Here is a 22,355-nt window from a genome sequence, read left to right on the forward strand (position 1 = left end):
AGGCCCCCTTAAAATTTCTTGCAGAGCTGGTTTGGAGGTCACATATTCTTTTAGTTGCTGCCTGTCTTGGAAGCTCTTTATCTCTCCTTCCATTTTGAATGAGAGCCTTGCTGGATAAAGTATTCTTGGTTGCATGTTCTTCTCATTTAGGGCCCTGAATATATCCTGCCAGCCCTTTCTGGCCTGCCAGGTCTCTGTGGAGAGGTCTGCTGTTACCCTAATACTCCTCCCCATAAAAGTCAGGGATTTCTTGTCTCTTGCTGCTTTAAGGATCTTCTCCTTATCTTTGGAATTTGCAAGCTTCACAATTAAATGTCGAGGTGTTGAACGGTTTTTATTGATTTTAGGGGGGGATCTCTCTATTTCCTGGATCTGAATGCCTGTTTCCCTTCCCAGATTAGGAAAGTTTTCAGCTAGAATTTGTTCAAATACATATTCTGGCCCTCTGTCCCTTTCGGCGCCCTCGGGAACCCCAATTAAACGTAGGTTTTTCTTCCTCAGGCTGTCGTTTATTTCCCTTAATCTATCTTCATGGTCTTTTAATTGTTTGTCTCTTTTTTCCTCAGTTTCCCTCTTTGCTATCAACTTGTCTTCTAGGTCACTCACTCGTTCTTCCACCTCGTTAACCCTCGTCGTTAGGACTTCTAGTTTGGATTGCATCTCATTCAATTGATTTTTAATTTCTGCCTGATTAGCTCTAAATTCTGCAGTCATGAAGTCTCTTGAGTCCTTTATACTTTTTTCTAGAGCCACCAGTAGCTGTATAATAGTGCTTCTGAATTGGCTTTCTGACATTGAATTGTAATCCAGATTTTGTAACTCTGTGGGAGAGAGGACTGTTTCTGATTCTTTCTTTTGAGGTGAGGTTTTCCTTCTAGTCATTTTGCTCAGTGCAGAGTGGCCAAAAGCAAGTTGTATTGGGAAAAAGAGAAAAAGAGAGGAGAGAAAGAAGGAAAGAAAAGAGAAAGAGAAAAAAAAGGGGGAAGAAAAAGAAAAAAAAAACGAAAGAAAAGAAAAAAAAAAAAGAAGAAAAAGAGAAAGAAAAAGAAAGGAGAAAAAAAAAAGGGGGTGGGGGAAGGAAACAAATCAAAAAGCAAAACAAAACAAAAACAAAAACAAAAACAAAAACAAACAAACAAAAAAAGAACCACCGGGGAGTATCTTCTGATTCTGTGTACTTTAAGTCCCTTGGCTTCTCCTGGAAGTTGTCAGTCTAGCTGGTGTTCTGGGGGAGGGGCCTGTTGTGCTGATTTTCAGGTGTTAGCAGTTGGGGGAGCTGCTGTGTCCCTGCCTGGTGCAGGGCTCGGTGGGGGTTGTTTACCCCGTGAGGCCGCAGGAGGAACAGCCCCAGTGGCGGGGCAGCTCTGGAAACCTGGATTCAGCTCCGGCAGGAACTCCGTCTGCAGGGCCTGGAGGCTCCGGGGCGGGGCCGCTGATGTGCTCAGCTGGGGCAGGAGCGTCCTTGCTGTCCTGGGCCCTCCCGGCCTCTGCCTGTCCCGGGGGAGGCGGGATCCTGGGCTGTGTCCCGGCGCCCTGTGCTCCGGAGCCTGCGCTGTTGGATTCGCGCTCCCGGGCCGCGCAGCCCCCTCCGCGGAGCCGCCGCCCGAGCCCCTCCGAGCTGCTCCTGGAACCGCGCAGGCCCCTCCGCACGGAGCCTCTTCCTCTGCCCGAGCCCCTCCGAGCTGCTCCCGGGGCCGCGCAGCCCCCTCCGCGGAGCCGCCGCCCGAGCCCCTCCGAGCTGCTCCGGGTCCCGCCGGGTCCCGCCGTGCGCGCTGCAGCCCTTAGGGAGCTCGGCGCACTCTCCTGGGCGCGCAGTTGCTGTTACTGTCCCCGGGAGCCCGAGGGCATCCCCGCCCTCTTGGTCCTGCTCCAACTCCCTGCGAGCCCCTTTCCGCCCGGGAAGGTCGGTGCAGCTCCTGCTCCTCCGGGACGGGGCTCTCCTGTCCTGGGGACACTCGCCCCGGCCTCAGCCCGGCTCCTCGCGGGGCCCCTCCCCCTTGGAGGCCTTTGTTCCTTTATTTCTTTTTCCCCGTCTTCCTACCTTGATAGAAGCGCGAATTCTTCTCACTGTAGCATTCCAGCTGGTCTCTCTTTAAATCTCAGGCCGAATTCATAGATTTTCAGGATAATTTGAAGGTTTTCTAGGTAGTTTGGTGGAGACAGGTGATTTGGAGACCCTACTCTTCCGCCATCTTGCTCCTCCCCCCAAAATTTCCTTATTTTTGATAGTGGTGACAAATGCCAATTTTTACAAAGCACTTTGCTAGCTTATCAAAAAATCTGTGGATAGGAAGCATAAAATTATAGATAAGGATGTTTAATTCACATACTTATAAAATATTTACTCAGTGCTTCTTAGGAACACTGCTAATTCTAGATACTGCTGTTCAGTGTAAGCCTATGGACTCCCCATTTTCTATATTGATTCTCAGTGTTGTTAATAAGAAATGGACTCTTTCCCTGATTTCACTGGTAGTAAATTAGTTTAAATGATAGTTGGTGTATAGTTAAGAGTTAATTCCTCAGTGAAGTTACAAGCTATTAGAAGAAAAATTTAGACTTTAACTCTTTAATATGCCAAGGGTTCATGTTAAATTATTTTTTCCAAATGTGAATAAGTTGTATATAAAAGTATTTATTTATGTAAACTTTGTGAAAAACAAACACACATATATGCTCACACTCATATATACACACACATGTATACAACACATCTGTGAACCACATCTGACCATGGGCTGCCAGCTTCCAACCTCTGTCCTGGAGGACATATCTTTTTTTTCTTCCCTGCAGTTCCTAGACCATTACCAGTTTTTTAGTGGGTTCTGACTAAACACATATTTTTTATTTACATTTTTAAATTTAAATTCAATTTGCCATCATATAGTATAACACCCAGTGCTCATCCCATCAAGTGCCCTCCTCAATGCCTGTCACCTAGTTATCGATCTCCCACCCACCTCCCCTTCCTCAACCCTTTGTTTGTTTCCCAGAGTTGGGAGTCTCTCATGGTTTGTCTCCCTCTCTAATTTTTCCCACTCAGTTCCCCTTCTTTCCCTTATAATCCCTTTCACTATTTCTTATATTCCATGTATGAGTGAAACCATAGATGTTTGTCCTTCTCTGATTGACTTATTTCACTCAACATAATACCCTCCAGTTCCATCCACGTTGAAGCAAATGGTGGGTATTTGTCGTTTCTAATGGCTGAGTAATATTCCATTGTATACATAAACCACATTTCTTTATCCATTCATCTGTCGATGGACACCGAGGCACTTCCACAGTTTGGCTATTGTTTCTAGCAGGCATTGCTGCCCCAAGCTAGTACAACCTGAATGGACAACATTGACAAAGGCCAACTATGCAGAGCGTGAAGCATGATGTTGGGCTTCCTTCACTGCAAGAACCACCTTATGGAGGTGAGGCTGGAGATCAGATAGAATGAATTGTTTTCTTATTCTCCTACTCTGTATCTTTCCCACTTGGCCCTGTCCTTGCAAAGCTGGCCTCGTGAATGAAGAGTTGCTGAAAGTGAGAAAGGATCCATGCCAGTATTCCTGGCAGGCGTGTTATGGTCAGAGAAAATCTGGTTCACACCACACCAAAAGAGAAAACAAAGGCAAAAGCTGCTGCTGCCAGACATTTCAGTGGGTGAAGACTGATGTGTTGCTTTGTGCAAGTCACCAACACAATCCCACTGTGTGAGCCTCAAGGGGACTGCTGCCTCAGATGCTATAGCCCTTCCACCACAGGAATTCTGACTGAGGTGGGTGCCTGGGTGGCTCAGTTAGTTAAGCCTCTGCCTTCTGCTCAGGTCATGATCTCAGGGTCCTGGAATCAAGGCCCATGTGATCCGGCTCCCTGCTCAGGGGGGAGTCTGCCTCTCCCTCTGTACCCACCCCCACTCATGCTCATGCTCTCCCCTCCCAAAAATAAATAAATAAAACCTAAAACAAAAAGGAATTCTGATTTCTTTTTTTGAGGAACCTTCACACTGCCTCATGTGAGCCAAATGTGGCCATCCCAGGGTCAAAGACTACGATTGAATGAAATATTCTGGACCTCAACCTACAATGAACTGATCACCCTCTTCTAAGAGACTTGTCAGAACTAATCTCATTGTGCCTTAACTCCCAAGCCTCTCTGGCTACTGCTCACCGTCCATACTGCCGTATTTATTGTCCAATCAGATGTAAGCTACTTACTCTATTTCTTCTTAAAGCCTTACTGTGCTCTCTAGAAATGGCTGTCTGTGAAGGCCAAAGTTCTTATATCCTTAACGTTTTTAACAGGACATGTCCTCTGCCTCCTGCTGTAAGTGGAATCTTGACTGCCTCTTAACCATGTTCCCACACCCAGATCCCTTTATTATCATTGCTCCCTCTCCCTCCTCCAAAAGCCCCACTCCTCTACCCTCCTCATTACTGTCACCTACCACCCTCCTGATTATTTTTCTTCATTTCTTGCAGACCTAGTTCATGGCTTACTTTCGTCCTTTCCATTCCTTTCATCATTCTTTTTTAAATATTTTATTTATTTATTCATGAGAGACACAGAAAGAGAGGCAGAGACATAGGCAGAGGGAGAAGCAGGCTTCCCCTGGGAAGCCCGATTCGGGACTCAATCCCAGGACCCCAGGATCATGCCCTGAGCCAAAAGCAGATGCTCAACCACTGAGCCAGCCAGGTGCCCCTGACTTCTGGTTTTTAGGCCAAGACCCCTCATATCCTCTAGGACCTGGAGAATAGGGTGGATTTTCCTGAGTCTGGAAAGCTCTCTTTATAACTTCCTTTCTCAAAATTCACATGCTGTGCAAGATATCCACGCTTCACTATAGGTGCTAACAGCTCTAGGATTTGGATAAGAACTGGGCCAAGTTATAGTCTTGTTTTATAGAAAAAAGGTTAATGGATTAAAAATTAAGTTGGGATAGGGCATCCTGGTGGCTCAGCGGTTTAGCACTGCCTTCGGCCCAGGGCCTGATCCTGGAGACCCGGGATCGAATCCCACATCAGGCTTCCTGCATGGAGCCTGCTTCTCCCCTCTGCCTGTGTGTGTCTCTCTCTCTCTTGGTCTCTCATGAATAAATAAATATTTTAAAAAATTAAGTCAGGATAAAAGAGTGTGATGGGATATTGTAGTGTAGTGTACTTTTTAAAAATATGTATGTATTTTTCTAAAATTTAGAAAGGGGCCAATGCAGGGTTCCACACATCACTGTGGAAAATGGCCAGTAGAGTGAAAGAATAAACTAGGAGTAAAGAGTAAGCAACATGAGGGCTCTTAGAGTCATCTCTTCCAACATCCTCAGGTCCTAGATGATCTCCAAGGCTCATAATTGAATTATAATGAAAAACTGCCAGAAATTCAGTTAGAAGCATAAAACCAAAACCTAGGCTCTGTCTCAAACATAGGGTTTTGCCCCCTCACCACACATCTTCTATAATTGGCCCTTTAAAATAATTCTTTGTTTCTATATTTGTAAAATAAGAGTTTAACAGCTTATATGTTTACTTCACATTGTGTAGAAGACATAAAGGAAAGAAAAAACATCAGAACAGAATTCTGTAACCCCGTTGGTTTTTTTTTTTTTTTTTTTTTTTTATGATAGTCACAGAGAGAGAGAGAGAGAGGCAGAGACACAGGCAGAGGGAGAAGCAGGCTCCAAGCACCGGGAGCCCGACATGGGATTCGATCCCGGGTCTCCAGGATCGCGCCCTGGGCCAAAGGCAGGCGCCAAACCGCTGCGCCACCCAGGGATCCCTAGGTTCTTTATTTCTAAGGCTACATGAACAGCATGAGGTGAAACAAAAACTAATGCTCCTTTTCCTTTCTAAATGGTAATTTAATTTTTATTTCCTGGGGGAAAGAGTGTAATAGTTTTGGACAGTACCTTACCTGTGGGGAAGGAACAGGACTTGAGAAAATTCATTTCAAGCCTTGGAAGAAGGATATGAGCCTGAAGCCTCTGCATGAGGAATCTCCAGCTCCCATCTCTATAACCAGTGGTGCTTCCAGGTTTGCCTTTCCTGCTCTATTGGTTCCCATAGTACCCTTGACACAAAACCCGTATTGCTACCTGAGAGACTGGCCACCCTTTGTTTTTAGGTTTTGGACTCTTCTACCTGGCATCATTGGTAGGGGTGCTCTCCAAGTAGGTCTCATCATCTCCATGGTGCCACCCAGTCCCTTAGTGCTGATCTCCCCTCCTGCCCTGTCTACCATGGTATGCTCCAGAACCAGACTGATGAGACAGAAGGGCTTTACTAGCAGATGCAGTGGGGCAGTGGGGCAGTGGGTCAAGGACTGGCGGGAGGTGAGGGGCCAGGGTCCCCAAGGCTAAGAGAGTCTTTTGCTGCATGAGTCCAACCGCTATTCTCTTCATAGTCAAAGGCGGGTCTGGGGTGAAAGTTAAGGAGGAAAGGGGGTCATTCTTGGATTAATTAAAGATGGCCAGAGTTGAGGAAGTTTCCTTTCCTAACCCCGCCATTCCTGTGCAAGTCATTGTCTGAGCCTTGATTTCCTCTTCTGCTTGCCCTGCCCCTAACTGCTTTGGTTTATGGAAAGGCAGCCCCCACTAATCTCTAGTTCACCTTCCCCCAAGGCTATTTGAGGACTTTAGCTATTGCTGTAAGAGGCCCATGAAGCCCTTGTTTCTAACCTCCTTAACTGGGAGCAGATTTTGTCATCAAGGCACACAGTGGCAGCTGAAGAACCCTCCTCCTCCTCATTCGTGGGTCAGAGCTAGATATTATACTACCAGCAGCTTACCTCTTCTTGTCTCCCCAATTCCAGATAACATTAGGATGCCCAAGATTGAGGAAACTGTGCTCCAAAATGATCCCAGTGAAGCAGAGGGTGGGGCTCATAAGCCTAAAACACCAGGGAAGAGCCAGGAAAACAGGAGCTTCTGTTTAGATGACCACTCTCCTGGTAGGTCTAAAATTCTATCAACACATCTTTGGGTAGTGCTTGATAGCAGTTAGATTAAAGGAATAGACTGCCTATGGCTTAAGTGTCTTTAAGAAGCATGGAAGTCTCCTGAAACCTTGTATTTTTCCTTTTTTATCCTTCAACTATTCCTCTTTTGGATTATTATTTTTGTTGTCTTTTTTCCCCTTCCAATCTTTACATGTAGGACCTAGGACCCTCACTGGCAAGTAAAATTAAGACATTTTGGCTATAGAGAAAGAGGCCAACAAAGTATAATAACTTGTATTTGACAGGACTTGAGAGTATTTGAATTAGTTCAAAACATTGGAAATAGCTTGCATATTTATTTATCATTTATTTGTAAAGTCCATAAAAATTAACATGCAGTGTTATATTAGTTTCAGGTGTATAATCAGTGATTCAAATATTCTGTATATTACTCAGTGCATGATAAGTACTCTTAATTCCCCTCAACTATTTCACTCATCCCTCCCACCCACCTACTCTCTGGAAACTACTAGTTTGTCCTCTATATTTAAGAGCTTTTAAAAAAAATAATTCCAGTATGGTTAACATACAGTGTCCTGTTAGTTTCAGGTGTACAATATACTAATACACCAATTCTATATATTAATAAGTGCTCATCATGGAAAGTGTAATCTTAATCTTAATCTTCTTCATCTATTTCACCCATCCCCTCACCTACCTCCCCTATGGTAACCATCAGTTTGTTCTCTATAGTTAAGTCTGTTTAAAAAAAAAAAAAGATTTTTTATCTTGGTTTGTTTCTATTTTTTCCTTTGCTCTTTTTTTTGGCTTCTTAAATTCCATACATTAGTGAAATCATATATTTGTCTTTCTTTGACTAGTTTCACATGGCATTATACCCTCTAGATCCATTCATGTTGTTGCAAATGGCAATATTTCATTCTTTTTTATTACTGAGTAGTATTTCATTGCGTATATACACACCACATCATCTTTATCCATTCATCTATGGACACTTGAATTGCTTCCATAATTTGGCTATTGTAAATAATGCTGCAATAAACATAGAGGTGCATATATCTTTTTGAATTAGTGCTTTCATACTCTTCGAGTAAATACCCAGTGGTGGAATTACTGGGTAATATGGAAATTTTATTTTTTATTTTTTTGAGGGACCTCCATACTGTCTTCCACAGTAACCGCACCACTGTGCACGGTTTGCATTCTCACGACAGTACACAGATGTTTTTTTCCCCACATCCTTGTAAACACTTGCTGTTTCTTGTGTATTTTGATTTTAGCCATTCTCACAGATGTGAAGTGATACTCATTGTGGCTTTGATTTCCATTTCCCTAATGATCAGGCATGTTGAGTATCTTTTCATGTGTTTGTTGGCCATCTGGATGTCTTCTTTGGAGAAATGTCTATTCATATATTCTGCACATTATTTAATTGGATTATTAATTTGTTGGATGTTGAGTTGTATAAGTTCTTTATATATTTTGGGTATTAACCCCTTATCAGATTCATTATTTGCAAATATTTTCTCTAATTAGGTAAGTTGTCTTTTTGTATTATTGGTGGTTTTCTTCATTGTACAAAAGCGTTTAATTTTGTTACAGTTCCAATAGTTTAACTTTGTGTTTGTTTCCCTGGCCGAAAGAGAAATATTAAGAAAAATATTTCTGTGGCTGATGTCAAAAAGATCACTACCCATGTTTTCTTTTAGGAATTTTAAGTCTCACTTTTAGGTCTTTAATCCACTTTGCGTTTATTTTTGTGTATGGTGTAAGAAAGTGGTCCAGTTTCATTCTTTTGTATATGGCTGTTCAGTTATCACAGCAGCATTTGTTGAAGAGATTGCCTCTTTCCCATTGCATATTCTTTCCTTCTTTGTCATAGATTAATTGACCATAAAAGTGGAGGATTATTTCTGGACTTTCTATTCTGATCCATTGATCTATGTGTCTATTTTTGTTCCAATACCATACTGTTCTGATTACTATAGATTTTAGTATATCTTGAAATCTGGAATTATGATACCTCCATTTTTATTCTTGTTTTCCAAGATTGCTTTGACTATTTGGGGTACTGTGTGGTTTCATACAAATTTTAGGATTATTTGCTCTAGTTCTATGAAAAAAAATGCTGTTGATATTTTGATACGGATTGCAGTAAATGTGTAGATTGCTTTGGGAAGTATGAACATTTTTAACAATACTTTTTCTTCCAACCTATGAGCATGGAATGTCTATGTGTTTGTATCATGTTCAATTTCTTTCATCAGTGTTTTATAGTTTTCAAAGTACAGGTCTTTCAATTCCCTTTTAAAATCTATTACTAGCCATTTTATTATTTTTGGTACAGTTGTAAATGGGATTGTTTCCTAATTTATTTCTGCTACTTCATTATTAGAGTAAGGAAATGGAACAGATTTCTGTATACTGATTTTGTATCCTGCAACTTTTCTAAATTCACTTATCAGTTCTAGGAGTTTTTTGGTGGAGTCTTTTGGGTTTTCCTTATATAGTATTATGCCATCTGCAGATAGTGAAAGTTTTATTTCTTCCTAACCAATTTGGATGCCCTTTATTTCTTTTTGTTGTCTGATTGCTATGGCTAGGACTTCCAGTACTACATTGAATTAAAGTAGTGAGAGTGGACATCCTTGCCTTGTTCCTGATCTTAGGGGAAAGCTCTGAGTTTTTCACTATTGAATATGATGTAGCTATGGATTTTTTTGTGTATGGCCTTTATTATGTTGAGATATGTTCCCACCAAACATACTTTTTTGAGAGTTTTTATCATGAATGGATGTTATACTTTCTCAAATGCTTTTTCTACATCCATTGAAAAGATATGATTTTTTAGATTTAAAATCAATTAGTTAACAGTGTATTATTAGTTTCAGAGGTAGAGTTTATTGTTTTGTCACCTGCATATAACTCCCAGTGCTTGGCGCCTCTGGGTGACACAGTTGATTAAGCATCCAACTCTTGATTTTGGCTCAGGTCATGATCTCAGGGTAATGAGATTGAGCCCTGTCTTGGGCTTTGTGCCCAGCATGGCGTCTGCTAAAGTTTCTCTCTCTCCCCTCTTCTTCTGCCCCTCCTTGCACTTTCTCTCAAATAAATAACTCTTTAAAAATAGCACCCAGGGCTTATTACATCAAGTGCCGTCCTTAATGCCCATCACCCAGTTACCCCATGAAAAGATGATATAGTTTTTACTTTTTCTCCTGTTAATGTGATTTATCATGTTGGTTTATTTGCAAATATTGTAGCATCATTGTATGCCAGGAATAAATCCTACCTGATGGTGGTGAATAATTTTTTCAAGTATTTATGGATTTGTTTTGCTAGTATTTTGTTGAGGACTTTTGATGTATGTATATCCAAGACACTGGCATGTAGATTTCTTTTAAATGTGTCTTTTAAAATTTCTTTATCTAAATTCCACTAAGTTAACATACACTGTAATACTATCTTTAGGTGTCCAATTTTAGTGATTCAGCACTTCCATACAACTTCCATTGCTCATCATAACAAATGCATTCTTTAATCCCCATCACCTATTTAACCCATCTCCTCATCCCTCCCATCTGGTAACTATCAGTTTGTTGTCTATAATTAAGAATCTGTTTCTTTGTTTGCCTCTCTCTCTCTTTTTTCTGCTATGCTCATTTATTTTATATGAATGGAATAAAACTTGTCATAAAACTCTCTGGTTCCGGGATCCCTGGGTGGTGCAGCGGTTTAGCGCCTGCCTTTGACCCAGGGCGCGATCCTGGAGACCCGGGATCGAATCCCACGTCAGGCTCCCGGTGCATGGAGCCTGCTTCTCTCTCTGCCTGTGTCTCTGCCTCTCTCTCTGTGTGTCTATCATGAATAAATAAATAAAATCTTTAAAAAAAAAAAAACTCTCTGGTTCCAACATGTCATTGCAAATGGCAAGATCTCATTCTTTTTTATGGCTAATAGTCCTATATTATATATAATATATATAACACATATATATACATATATACAATACATATATACATATATAATACATATATATACATATATACATATAAACATTTTCTTTTTTTTTAAAGTGTTTCCTCATTAAATATTTATTAGTCACAAAGTGGAGAATTTTACATTTCCAAATCCTGGCAGACATTTCCTTGACAAAGTAATTAATGTGAACATCATCATAATGGGCCAGATTGATATTGCATACATTGGTATGCTGATAAATGTTTAACAACTGGCTGGAATGGCACAGGCAGTGGAGGGGGGGGCACTACTGATTTGTAATATTTGCTGATTTCTGTAGTGTAAAAACTCCCCTGATAACTCATCTGCCTAGCTAGCTCAGTTGGTAGAGCATGCTACTCTTGATCTCAGAATTGTGAGTCTGAGCTCCACATGTTACTTAGAGCCTACACACACACACACACACACACACAAATTATAAAAAAGCTTCCACAAAGACCAATTTCAAACCACCGTTGGTTTAACAACAGGCTGAAATTTTTACAATTGTTTGTTTTTTGCTGGTGCATACTGCCTTCAGCAGGCCCTGAGCCATGTGGCTCCTGATGTGAGGCACTGAGAAGGACAAAACACCACTCCTGAGGCATTCCCCTTGAAAATGTATAACCTGGAATCTCTTCACAAGGCAACACTACATGGATCTGAAATGAGAGATACTCTACCAAATAATTGGTCTATACTCTTCAAAAATGTCTAGGTCACAAAAGACCAGGAAAGACTGAGGAACTGTTCCAGAGTAAAAGAAACAAGAGAGAGTGTAACTAAATGTAACATGTGATCCTGGGTTGGGTTTTGGGGCCAGATAAGAAATATGCCTGGAAGGGCCAGGGCCAGATGGTAGTATCTTATCAATGTTAATTTCCTGATTTGGATGGTTACACAGAAGAACAGCACTGTCTTTAGTAAATGTACACTAGTATGTTTAGGAGTAATGGGGCATAATGGCTGCATCTTAAGTTTTGAATGGTTAAAAAAATAAGATCTATCATGCAGACTTTGAAAGAGATACAGATATATATAAAAGGATGATACAGCAAGTCATAAAATGTCAATAATTGGAGAACCTAGACAAAGAGTCTAACATTAGAGTACTTTGTACTATTGCAACTTTTATGAAGGTTTTACACTATTTCAGATCATAAGAAAAATGTTCCATGGTTTTCCCTAAGACTGGATCCCAAATTCTCACCTGCTGGGAAACAGGATGATTCACATCTCCAACAACATTCTCTTGGTTTGAATTTTGAAAAGTCTCCCTCCCCTTCCCTGGGAGCTGTGCCAGCTAAAAAAAATTAAAAAGCTCCAGGACCCAGGAGGATGGTGCTTGACCAAGGCATTCATCATGGGCCAGATAATGGAAACTGGTAAAATAAGCCGGGCAAGTCAGGGACTCTTAGTGTCTCTAGGTGTTAGATTTTTCCAGATCGGACAATTCACCTGACAAAGAGGGAAAAAAAAAATTTAACCTTACTCTAAGAAATAAATAAATATAGACTACATAATTCAAATTACAAAATATGTTTTAACAGGAGGCTTTGCTTTAGTTTCCTTTAAATAAATAGCAAGTCCCCAGGTGCAGCATGATTTCATTTACAAAAATTCAACCAACACACAAGTTTTTCCAAAAAACATATGTCAGGGTACCTTTTGGGAAGTCCTACAGGAGGAATAAGTGAACTCAGTTTTAACAACTCTACTCCTGGCAGAAATATTACTTACTTCCAAGGTGGCTATAGCCTGTTTCCCAGATCTTAATAACTTAGTGTCTGGTTCTGTTGATGTTTTTAGTTCTCTGCTAGGACTCAGCCTATTGAACCTGGCATGCAGACAAGACTAGTAGCTGGTTTAATTTGCCAAATCAGAGATCACATCAAGTCCAGACCAGAGCCCTTACACTCCTGGGAGACGCCTGTAGTCATGACAACTTGCTACAGAAGTCCATTCTGCTCAGTTCCATTTTTACCACTTATTAAATGTAAATTGACTGAGTTGGTATCTATATACTATCTACTGGAGTTGGTTAAGGCAATAAATCGAAGACTGCCAGAATTAGGAGCTTAAAGGTCATCTTGTTCTATCTGGGTACCAGCCTGTGGTTGAGGGCCTCTAATCAGCAAGACTTTTTCCAGTGTCATAAACCAAATAGTGATAAACTACTAATGGAGAGAGGATTGGCTGCTGCCTTTGAGCTCAAGTGCAGGTGATGGGTGATGGATTAGAAGACATTTGAATCTGCCGGGGACTTCTAACAAATTATTCGATCCTCCTTCACTTCCTTTAGTCAAGTGAAGACAGGGCTGGCTTCTTGCCTTCCTTCTGAAAACCGGGCCAGGAGCCAGAATTTGATCACGTGAGGTCTTTTCTTTGGGGAAAACCCTGCTCCGTTCTCTCCTGCTTCAGCAACCAGCTCAATACATACAGGTTATATCCATTTGTTCAACATATCTTTCATTGAGTACTGACTAGGTTTGGGGCATGGAGCAAGATTCTGGGTACACAATCATCAGTACCTGCCCACAGGGAACGTACAATCTGGCAGGAGGGAAGACTATAAACACAGAAATAAATATGTAATTACAAATTATGGTAAGAGTCATGAAAGAAAAAAAGCAAGGTGCCATGGGAGATATTAACAGGTTAGGGGTCTAGGAAACTTTTCTGAGACAGGGACATTAAAGGTGAAGCCTGAAGGGTGAATAGGAATTAGTTAGACAAAAGTGAAAAGAAAGACTATCCTAGACAGTAAGACTCTGATGCAGCATATAGTTTGAGATATATGAGGAACAAAGGACCAGTGTGGCCAGAATCTGGTGCACTAGGGAAGCCTAGGGTTGGATGCTGCTGGAAGGGATCCAGGTTAAAGAGGATGCTATATGCCCTGTTGAAAATTTTGAGTTTTTTTAAGTGCACTGAGTAGTAAGCAATGGAATAACCTGATTTAATTTAATTTTTAAAAAGTCATCACTCTGTGAAAAATGAAATGAAGAAGGCAAAGAGAAGAAAGGAGAGATCAATTAAGAGGCTATTATAACTTAGACAAGAAGTGATAGTGGCTTGAACTCAGCCAACAGCAATACAGGTAGAGAGGTGTGGAGGATTTAAGATACATTTTTATGTGGAACAGGGAAGAGAGCAGTATCAATAATTTTGCTGAAAAATTCTACCTAGAGCAACTGGGAGGAATGGGATGGAGGTGCCACTTACCAAGATGGGAAAGAGCAGGAAAAGATTGAAAGGGAAGAGATTGAGAGTTCAGAATTGCACATAGGTTTCTGAGATTCCTGTGAACCAACTAAGTGAATAAACTGGGGATCATCGGGAAATAAATGATACTTAAAAGCAAAGGAATGGATGAAACTACCTAGGAAAAGACTATTGAGTTGAGAGAAAAGTAGAGGAGAGAAGTAGAGATGTGAACAGAAGAGTGAAAAGCAGCAAAACTAAGCCCTGAAGAATTCCAACACAGATATTTGATAGAGAAGAGCCTCTGGAAAAGGGACCCTGAAAGGAGTGGCCAGAGAGAGAGGAGGAAACCAAGAGAGTTGATGTCCTGAGTTGAGAAAAAAGAATATTTTAAAAAGATGAGTTTGGTAGACTGTTTAAATGTTTGAGAGGTCAAGCAATGTGGAGGTGATTGATGACCTTCATGAGGTCAGTTTTGATAAAGAGATGGAGGTAGAAACCATACTGAAGTGGGTTCAAGACTGATTAACAGAAGGTAAAAACAGCTTGCAGAGGGAAGCAGAGGAATAGGGTAATAAATGGCTATCTTCTCACTTTGGCCACCTGGGCAGGTTAGCTACAAACTTATCCCCTCTCTCCTCCCAGGTTTTCATGGCAGCCTTTTTATCAATATCCAACAAGGTGCTGAACTTGATAGAGTTCACGGCCAGCTGTTTGAGTGTCCTCAGAGCAGCCTCCATTTCCCCAATGCCTATGAAGCCCTTATAGAAATCATAGGGTAAGCCTTTTGCACCAAAGACGGCTGGGTCATCAGAGCTGATCACCATGGTGTACCCAGTGGCCATCAGGGCAGCAGCAGGGTGGTTTTGCGAGTCAGACACCAGTTTCAGAACCTGGTTGGAGATGGGACAGGCTTCAGTGGGAATATTCTTTTTCCAGGAGCCAGCCCAGACTGCTGGGTATTTAGTTAAAGCAAATCCATGGCCAATCCTGGTAGAGTTCAGTATTAGAGCATCCAGAAGGTTCCTATCTATGGAAGTACCCAGCCAGTCTGTGATCTGAATAAATGAGTTTGATTCCAATGAACCCAGGATGCTTTTTCACAACATATAAGCCATTTCTCTGTAAGTCCTCACTGACCACTCTTGGTTATGGACGGTCCCATTCAGTTCATACACCACCAGTGTGATCTTGATTGAGCTCTTGGACCCTTCTAAGCCTCAGTTTCTGTGTCTGTAAAGTGCAGGCTTGCTATGCAGCCCAAGTGCTTTGTAAAGGTCAAGGCGAAGAAGGCCCCTGCTCCCAGTGTGATCTGGGTCAGACTATCTGCTATCTTACATCTTATTTATCCATTCATATATCAGTGAACACTTGGGCTGCTTCCATATCTGAGCTATTATAAATAATACTGATATAGACATTGGGTGGATATATCCCTTTGGATTAATGTTCTTGTATTCTTTGGGTAAATATCTAGTAGTGCAATTACTGAATCATAAGATAGTTCTATTTTTAACTTTTTGAGGAACCTCCATACTGTTTTCCATAATGCCTGCACCAGTTTGCATTCCCACCAACAGTGCAAGAGTGTTCCTTTTGCTCCACATTCTCACCAGTACCTGTTGTTTCTTGTGTTGTTAATTTTAGCCATTCTTACAGATGTGAGGTGATTTGCGTGTTATCTCATTATAGTTTGATTTGCCTTTCCCTGATTATGAGTGATATTGAGCATCTTTTCATGTGCCTGTTGGCCATCTTGATGTCTTCTTTGGAAAAATATCTGTTTATGTCTTCTGCCCATTTTTAATTGGATTATTGTTTTTTGGATGTTGAGTTTTATGTTTTTTATATATTTTGGGTAGTAACCCTTTATCAGATAAGTCATTCGCAAATATTTTTCTCTCATTCTCTAGGTTGCCATTTGTTTTGTTGATCATTTCCTTCACTGTGCAGAAGCATTTTATTTTGATGACATCTCAATAGTGTATTTTTGCTTTTGTTTCCTTTGCCTAAGTAGACATATCTATTAAGAATTTGCCAAGGGTGATGTCAAAAAAGTTACTGCCTGTGTTCTCCCTTAGGATTTAAATGGTTTCATGTCTCACATTTAGGTCTTTAATCCATTTTGAATTAATATTTATGTGTGGTAAGAAAGTGATCCAGTTTCTTTTTTTTTTTTTTTTTTTTTTTTTTTTTTTGTACGTAGCTGCCCAGTTTCCCTGGTATTTGTTGAAGAGACTGTCTTTTCTCATTGGGTAGTCTTGCATACTTTGTCAAAGATTAATTGACCATATAATTGTGAGTTCATTCTGGGTTTTCTATTCTGTTCTGTTGAACTCTGTGTTTTGTTTTGTTTTGTTTTGCCAGTACCATACAGTTTTGATCACCACAGTTTTCTAATATAGTTTAAGGTTCAGCTTTTCTTTGCTTTTTTCTGTTTCTTTATTAAGTAGGCTGCATGCCCACCATGGTGTCCAGTGTGGGGCTTGGACTCACAACCCTGATATCAAGACTTGAGTCAGATGCTTAACTGACTGAGCCACCCAGGTGCCCCTTGCTTTTCTTTTTCAAGGTTGCTTTGGTTATTCACTGTCTTTTGTAGTTCCATACAAATTTTAAGATTGTTTGTTAGCTCTGTGAAAAACACTGTTGGTATTTTGATAAGAATTGCATTAAATGTGTAGATTGCTTCGGGTAGTATAGACATTTTAGCAATATTTGTTCTTCCAATCCATGAGCATGGAACGCCTTTCCATTCCTTTGTGTCATCTTCAATTTCCTTCATTGGTGTTTTATATTTTTCAGAGTACACATCTTTCACCTCTTTGGTTAGGTTTATTCCTAGGTATCTTATTGTTTTGGTGCAATTGTAAATGGGATTGATCTCTTATTTCTTTTTTCTGCTGCTTCATTATTGCTGTATAGAAATGCAGTGAATTTCTGTATGCTGATTTTGTATCCTGTGACTCTACTGAATTTGTGCATCTGTTCTAGCAATTTTTTGGTGGAGTTTTTTGGGACTCCATATAGAGTATCATGTCATCTGCAAATAGTGAAAGTTTGACTTCTTCCTTGCTGATTTGGATGCCATTTATTTCTTTTTGTTGTTTGATTGGTGTGACTAGGACTTCTAGTGCTATGTTGAACAACAGTGGTGAGCGTGGACATCCTTGTTGTGTTCCCAACCATAGAGGAAAACCTCTCAGTTGCTCCCCATTGAGGAGGATATTAGTTGTAGGTTTTTTTGGTATATGGCCTTGATTATGTTGAGGTTATCTTCCCTCTAAACCTACGTTGTTGAGGGTTTTTATCATGAATGGATGTTGTACTTTGTCAAGAGCTTTTTCTTCCTCTCTTTTTTTAAAGATTTTATTTATTTATTCATAAGAGAAACACACACACACAGAGAAGCAGATACATAGACAGAGGGAGAAGCAGGCTCCATGCAGGGAGCCCTATGTGGGACTCAATCCTGGGACTCTGGGATCACGCCCTGAGCTGAAGGCAGACGCTCAACCACTGAGCCACCCAGGCGTCCCAGTCAAAAGCTATTTCTACATCTATTGAGAGGATCATATGGTTCTTATCCTTTCTTTAGAAATGTGGTATATCACGTTGATATATTTGCAAGTATTGAACCACTCTTGCAGCCCAGGAATAAATCCCACTTGATCATGGTGAATGATTCTTTTAATGTACTATTGGATTCATTTTGCCAGTATTTTATTGAGAATATTGTGGGTTTATTTTAAATCTGGTTTTGGTATTAGGGTAATGCTGGACTTGTAAAATAAATTTGGAAGCTTTCCTTCCTCTTATATTTTTTGGAATAGTTTGAGAAGAATAGATATTAACTCTTCTTAAAATGTTTAGTAAAATTCACCTGTGAAGCTATCTGCCCTCGGCCTTTTAAGAGTTTTTTGATTAATGATTCAATTTCATTGCTAGTAGTTTGTCTGTTTCTACCTGATTCAGTTTGGGGATGTTTTATGTTTCTACGAATTTATTTCTTTTATATTGTCCAATATGCTGGCATACAATTTTTCACAACATTCTCTTATAATTGTTTATATTTCTGTGATGTCAGTTGTTATTTGTCTTCTTCTATTTCTAATGTTATTTATTTGAATCCTCTCTTCTTTTTGATGAATCTGGTTAAAGGTTTATCAATTTTGTTGATTTTTTTCAGAGAAACAGCTCCTGGCTTCATCAATCTATTGTATTATTTTTTCATGCACTATTTCATTCATTTCTTGCCTTATCTTTATTATATAGGTCCTATGCTAGCTTTGGGCTTTGTTTGATCTTCTTTTTCTAACTTCTTTAGGAATAAGGTTAAGTTGTTTATTTGAAATTTTTCTGGCTTGTTGAAGTAGGTTTGTATTGCTATAATCTTCCTACTTAGAAGAGCATTTGCTGAATCCCAAAGATTTTGGACTATTTTCTTTTGATTTTCATTTGTCTTCGTGTGTTTTTTGATTTCCTATTTGATTTCTTGGTTGTCTCATTTATTGTTTAGTAGCATGTTATTTAACCTCTATATATTTGTGACCTTTTCAGATTTTTTCTTGTGGTTGATTTATAGTTTTGTAGCCTTATGGTCAGAAAAGATACATATTATGATTTCAAATTTTGTGAAATTGTTGAGACTTATTTTGTGGCCTAATAAATTATCTACTCTGGAGAATGTTCCATGTATGCTTGAAAAGAATGTATATTCCACTGTTTTGGTTTGAATGTTCTGAATATATCTGTTATATCCAACTGGTTCAATGTGTCATTCAAAGTCACTGTTTCTGCCATCAGGGAAATATAAATCAAAACCACAATGAGATACCACCTCACACCAGTGAGAATGAGGAAAATTAACAAGGCAGGAAACCACAAATGTTGGAGAGGATGCAGAGAAAAGGGAACCCTCTTACACTGTTGGTGGGAATGTGAAATGGTGCAGCAACTCTGGAAAACTGTGTGGAGGTTCCTCAAAGAGTTAAAAATAGAACTGCCCTATGACCCAGCAATTGCACTGTTGGGGGATTTACCCCAAAAATGCAGATGCAATGAAACGCCGGGACACCTGCACCCCAATGTTTCTAGCAGCAATGTCCACAATAGCCAAACTGTGGAAGGAGCCTCGGTGTCCATCGAAAGATGAATGGATAAAGAAGATGTGGTTTATGTATACAATGGAATATTACTCAGCCATTAGAAATGACAAATACCCACCATTTGCTTCAACGTGGATGGAACTGGAGGGTATTATGCTGAGTGAAATAAGTCAATCGGAGAAGGACAAAAATTATAAGTTCTCATTCATTTGGGGAATATAAATAATAGTGAAAGAGAATAGAAGGGAAGGGAGAAGAAATGGGTAGGAAATATCAGAAAGGGAGACAGAACATGAAGACTCCTAACTCTGGGAAACGAACTAGGGGTGGTGGAAGGGGAGGAGGGTGGGGGGTGGGGGTGAATGGGTGACGAGCACTGAGTGGGGGCATTTGATGGGTTGAGCACTGGGTGTTATTCTGTATGTTGGCAAATTGAACACCAATAAAAAATAAATTTAAATAAATAAATAAATAAATAAATAAATAAATAAATAAATACATGCAACTGAAAAAAAAAGTCACTGTTTCCTTGTTGGTTTTCTGATTCAATGATCTATCCATTGAACTAAGTAGAGTAGTAAAGTCCACTACTATTATTGTTTACTATGGAAATAGATTGCGTTCTTGTATTTTGATTTTGTAGGTCATAAATGATAGGTCTAGGATAGATTTGAAAGAATCAATTCTTTAGCACTGGGATTGTTCTGTTCTTTTTCAGGAGTGTCTGTTGACATAAGAATATCACTGAAGTAGGGTGAAATTCTTTAAATCTTTAATAACAGTGTTTTTTTGTATGCATAGAGGCATGAGGTATCTTCCACACCTTATGGTAGGCATTTATTTGAGGTTTTGGTTTGAATAGTCTAATCTTATAGAAACAAGAACTGCAATTATCTTAATAATCTCTAATGAATTTAACGAAACAGCAATCCAAAATCTGTCCCAATCTAGTTAGTTGACTCCTGAATACTGAAATGGGGAAAACAGTTGGAAGCCATGATAGTATTAAGTTGAATCATATATGTTTATCTAGTGGCCACTTGGGGTCACTGCTAGTAAACAAAATGGCACAATTCTTAGTTCATAGTGTCTTTCAGATAAATGAATGAATGCATTGATTAAATGGTGTATTTTAACATATGTAGCGTTTTAGTCAAAGTAGAAAGGAGATATGGACTGATGGTACTAATTTGTTGAAAGACTTTTTAAAATAAGTAAATATGTGTAAGTAGAGCATCTCTTTGCCATGAGTTTAGAATTCTTTTTTTTTTTTTGAGAGAGAGAGAGAGAGAAAGAGAGAGAGACAGAAAGAAAGAGAAAGAGAGAAAGCATGTGAGCAGTGGGAAGGGGCAGAGGGAGAAAGAGAATCTTAAGCAGGCTCCACAGCCTGTGTGGAACCAGATGCTGAGCTCCATCTCACAACACTAAGATCATGATCTGAGCTGAAATTAGGGGTCAGACACTTAACAACTGAGCCACCCTGGTGCCCCAAGTTTCACAATTCTTAAATTGTGTTTTATTATATCTTGGGGAGAAAGTTATCTCTGAACAAATTATGGAACTATATTGAAAGTGAGTGAGAAAATAGCTTATTATATGTTTTTTATATGCCAAGTATACTAAATAACAATTACAAATAGTATACGTACTTACTATGTATTACTGCTATAAGTAAGTAGTCTGTAAAAAATTTCAGAACAATGGTTCCAAAATTCCAATGGTAGAGTGTAAAATAGTGTTTACCAATCTTGAATGAAATAAAACAAAGATTTTGTAATGAGTTTTTGAAGTAAAATTAAATTGTCTTCCTCAGAGTCATTTCACTTAGCATAATACCTTCTAGATCTATTCATGTTATCCCAAATGGCACAATCTTATCTTTTTTTAAAGCTTCATAATATTTTAGTGTGTGTGTGTGAGTGCACGCGCACGCGCGTGTGCAGCTTATATGCTACATCTTCCTAACCATTTGTCTACCAATACACACTTAGGGCTAAAAGGATGATGGGTATTAAGGAGGGTGCTTGTTGTGATGAGCACTGGGTGTTATATGTAAATGATGAATCACTAAATTCTACTCCTGAAACCAATGTTACCTGCATGTTAACTAGAATTTAAATCAAAGGTTGAAAGAAAAAAATAAACAGGTTGCTTCCATACCTTGGCTATTGTGAATAATGCAGTAGCAAACATAGGAGTGCACATATCTTTTCAAATTAGTGTTTTTATTTTTCTTTTTTTAAAGATTTTATTTATTTATTCATGGAAGACGCACACAGAGAGAGGCGGAGACATAGGCAGAGGGAGAAGCAGGCTCCCTGCAAGGAGCTCGAAGTGGGACTTGATCCTGGGTCTCCCGGATCACATCCTGAGCTGAAGGTGGCGCTAAACCGCCGAGCCACTCAGGCTGCCCTCTTTTCTTTTGGTTAAATACCCAGCCATGGAATTATTCAATCATATGGTATTTCTATTTTTAATTTCTTGAGGAGAAATTTCTTAAGTGGCTGTACCTGTTTACATTCCTACCAACAGCATATTGAGGGTTCCTATTTCTCCACATCATTGCCAACACTTGTAATTTCTTGTCTTTTTGATTTGCCATTCTGACAGGTATAAGGAATATCTCATTGTGATTTTCATTTGCATTTATTGATAATTAGTGATGTTGAGAATCTTTTCATGTGTCTATTTGCCATCTGTAGGTCTTTTTTGGAAAAATGCCATATGATTTTACTCATGTGGAATCTAAAAAAAACCGAGATGAATAAACACACCTGTAAGTACAAAGAACAAACTGATGGTTGCCAGAAGGGAGGGGGTAGGGGATGGGCAAAATGAGTAATGGTGAGTGAGAGATGTAGGCTTCCAGTTAAGCAGTGAATAAGTCATGGGAATAAAAGGCACAACATAAGGAATATAGTCATGATAATATAATAATGATGTATGGTGACAGACGATAGCTACACTTGTGTTGAACATAGCTCAGTGTATAAACTCATCAAATCACTATGTTGTACATCTGAAACTAATTTAACATTGTGTGTCAACTATACTCAAAGAATATAAATTGAGCCCATTTAAAAAATTGTTTACTTTCTG

At 39.6% G+C, this 22,355-nt stretch overlaps 1 protein-coding gene across 1 annotated transcript in view; it reads left to right on the top strand.

Annotated features, from left to right (window-relative positions):
* The first annotated feature begins 6,799 nt into the window (after positions 1-6,799).
* LOC144307990 (T-complex protein 11-like X-linked protein 2) overlaps positions 6,800-22,355 on the top strand; it is a 29,446-nt gene continuing 13,890 nt past the window's right edge. Inside the window, 1 exon segment of the mRNA XM_077888106.1 lies at positions 6,800-6,936. Within this exon segment, the coding sequence (XP_077744232.1) occupies positions 6,810-6,936 (127 nt within the window). The 5' untranslated portion in view covers positions 6,800-6,809.

Source organism: Canis aureus, chromosome X (genome assembly GCF_053574225.1).
Source record: "Canis aureus isolate CA01 chromosome X, VMU_Caureus_v.1.0, whole genome shotgun sequence".
NCBI classification, from domain to species: Eukaryota; Metazoa; Chordata; class Mammalia; order Carnivora; family Canidae; genus Canis; species Canis aureus.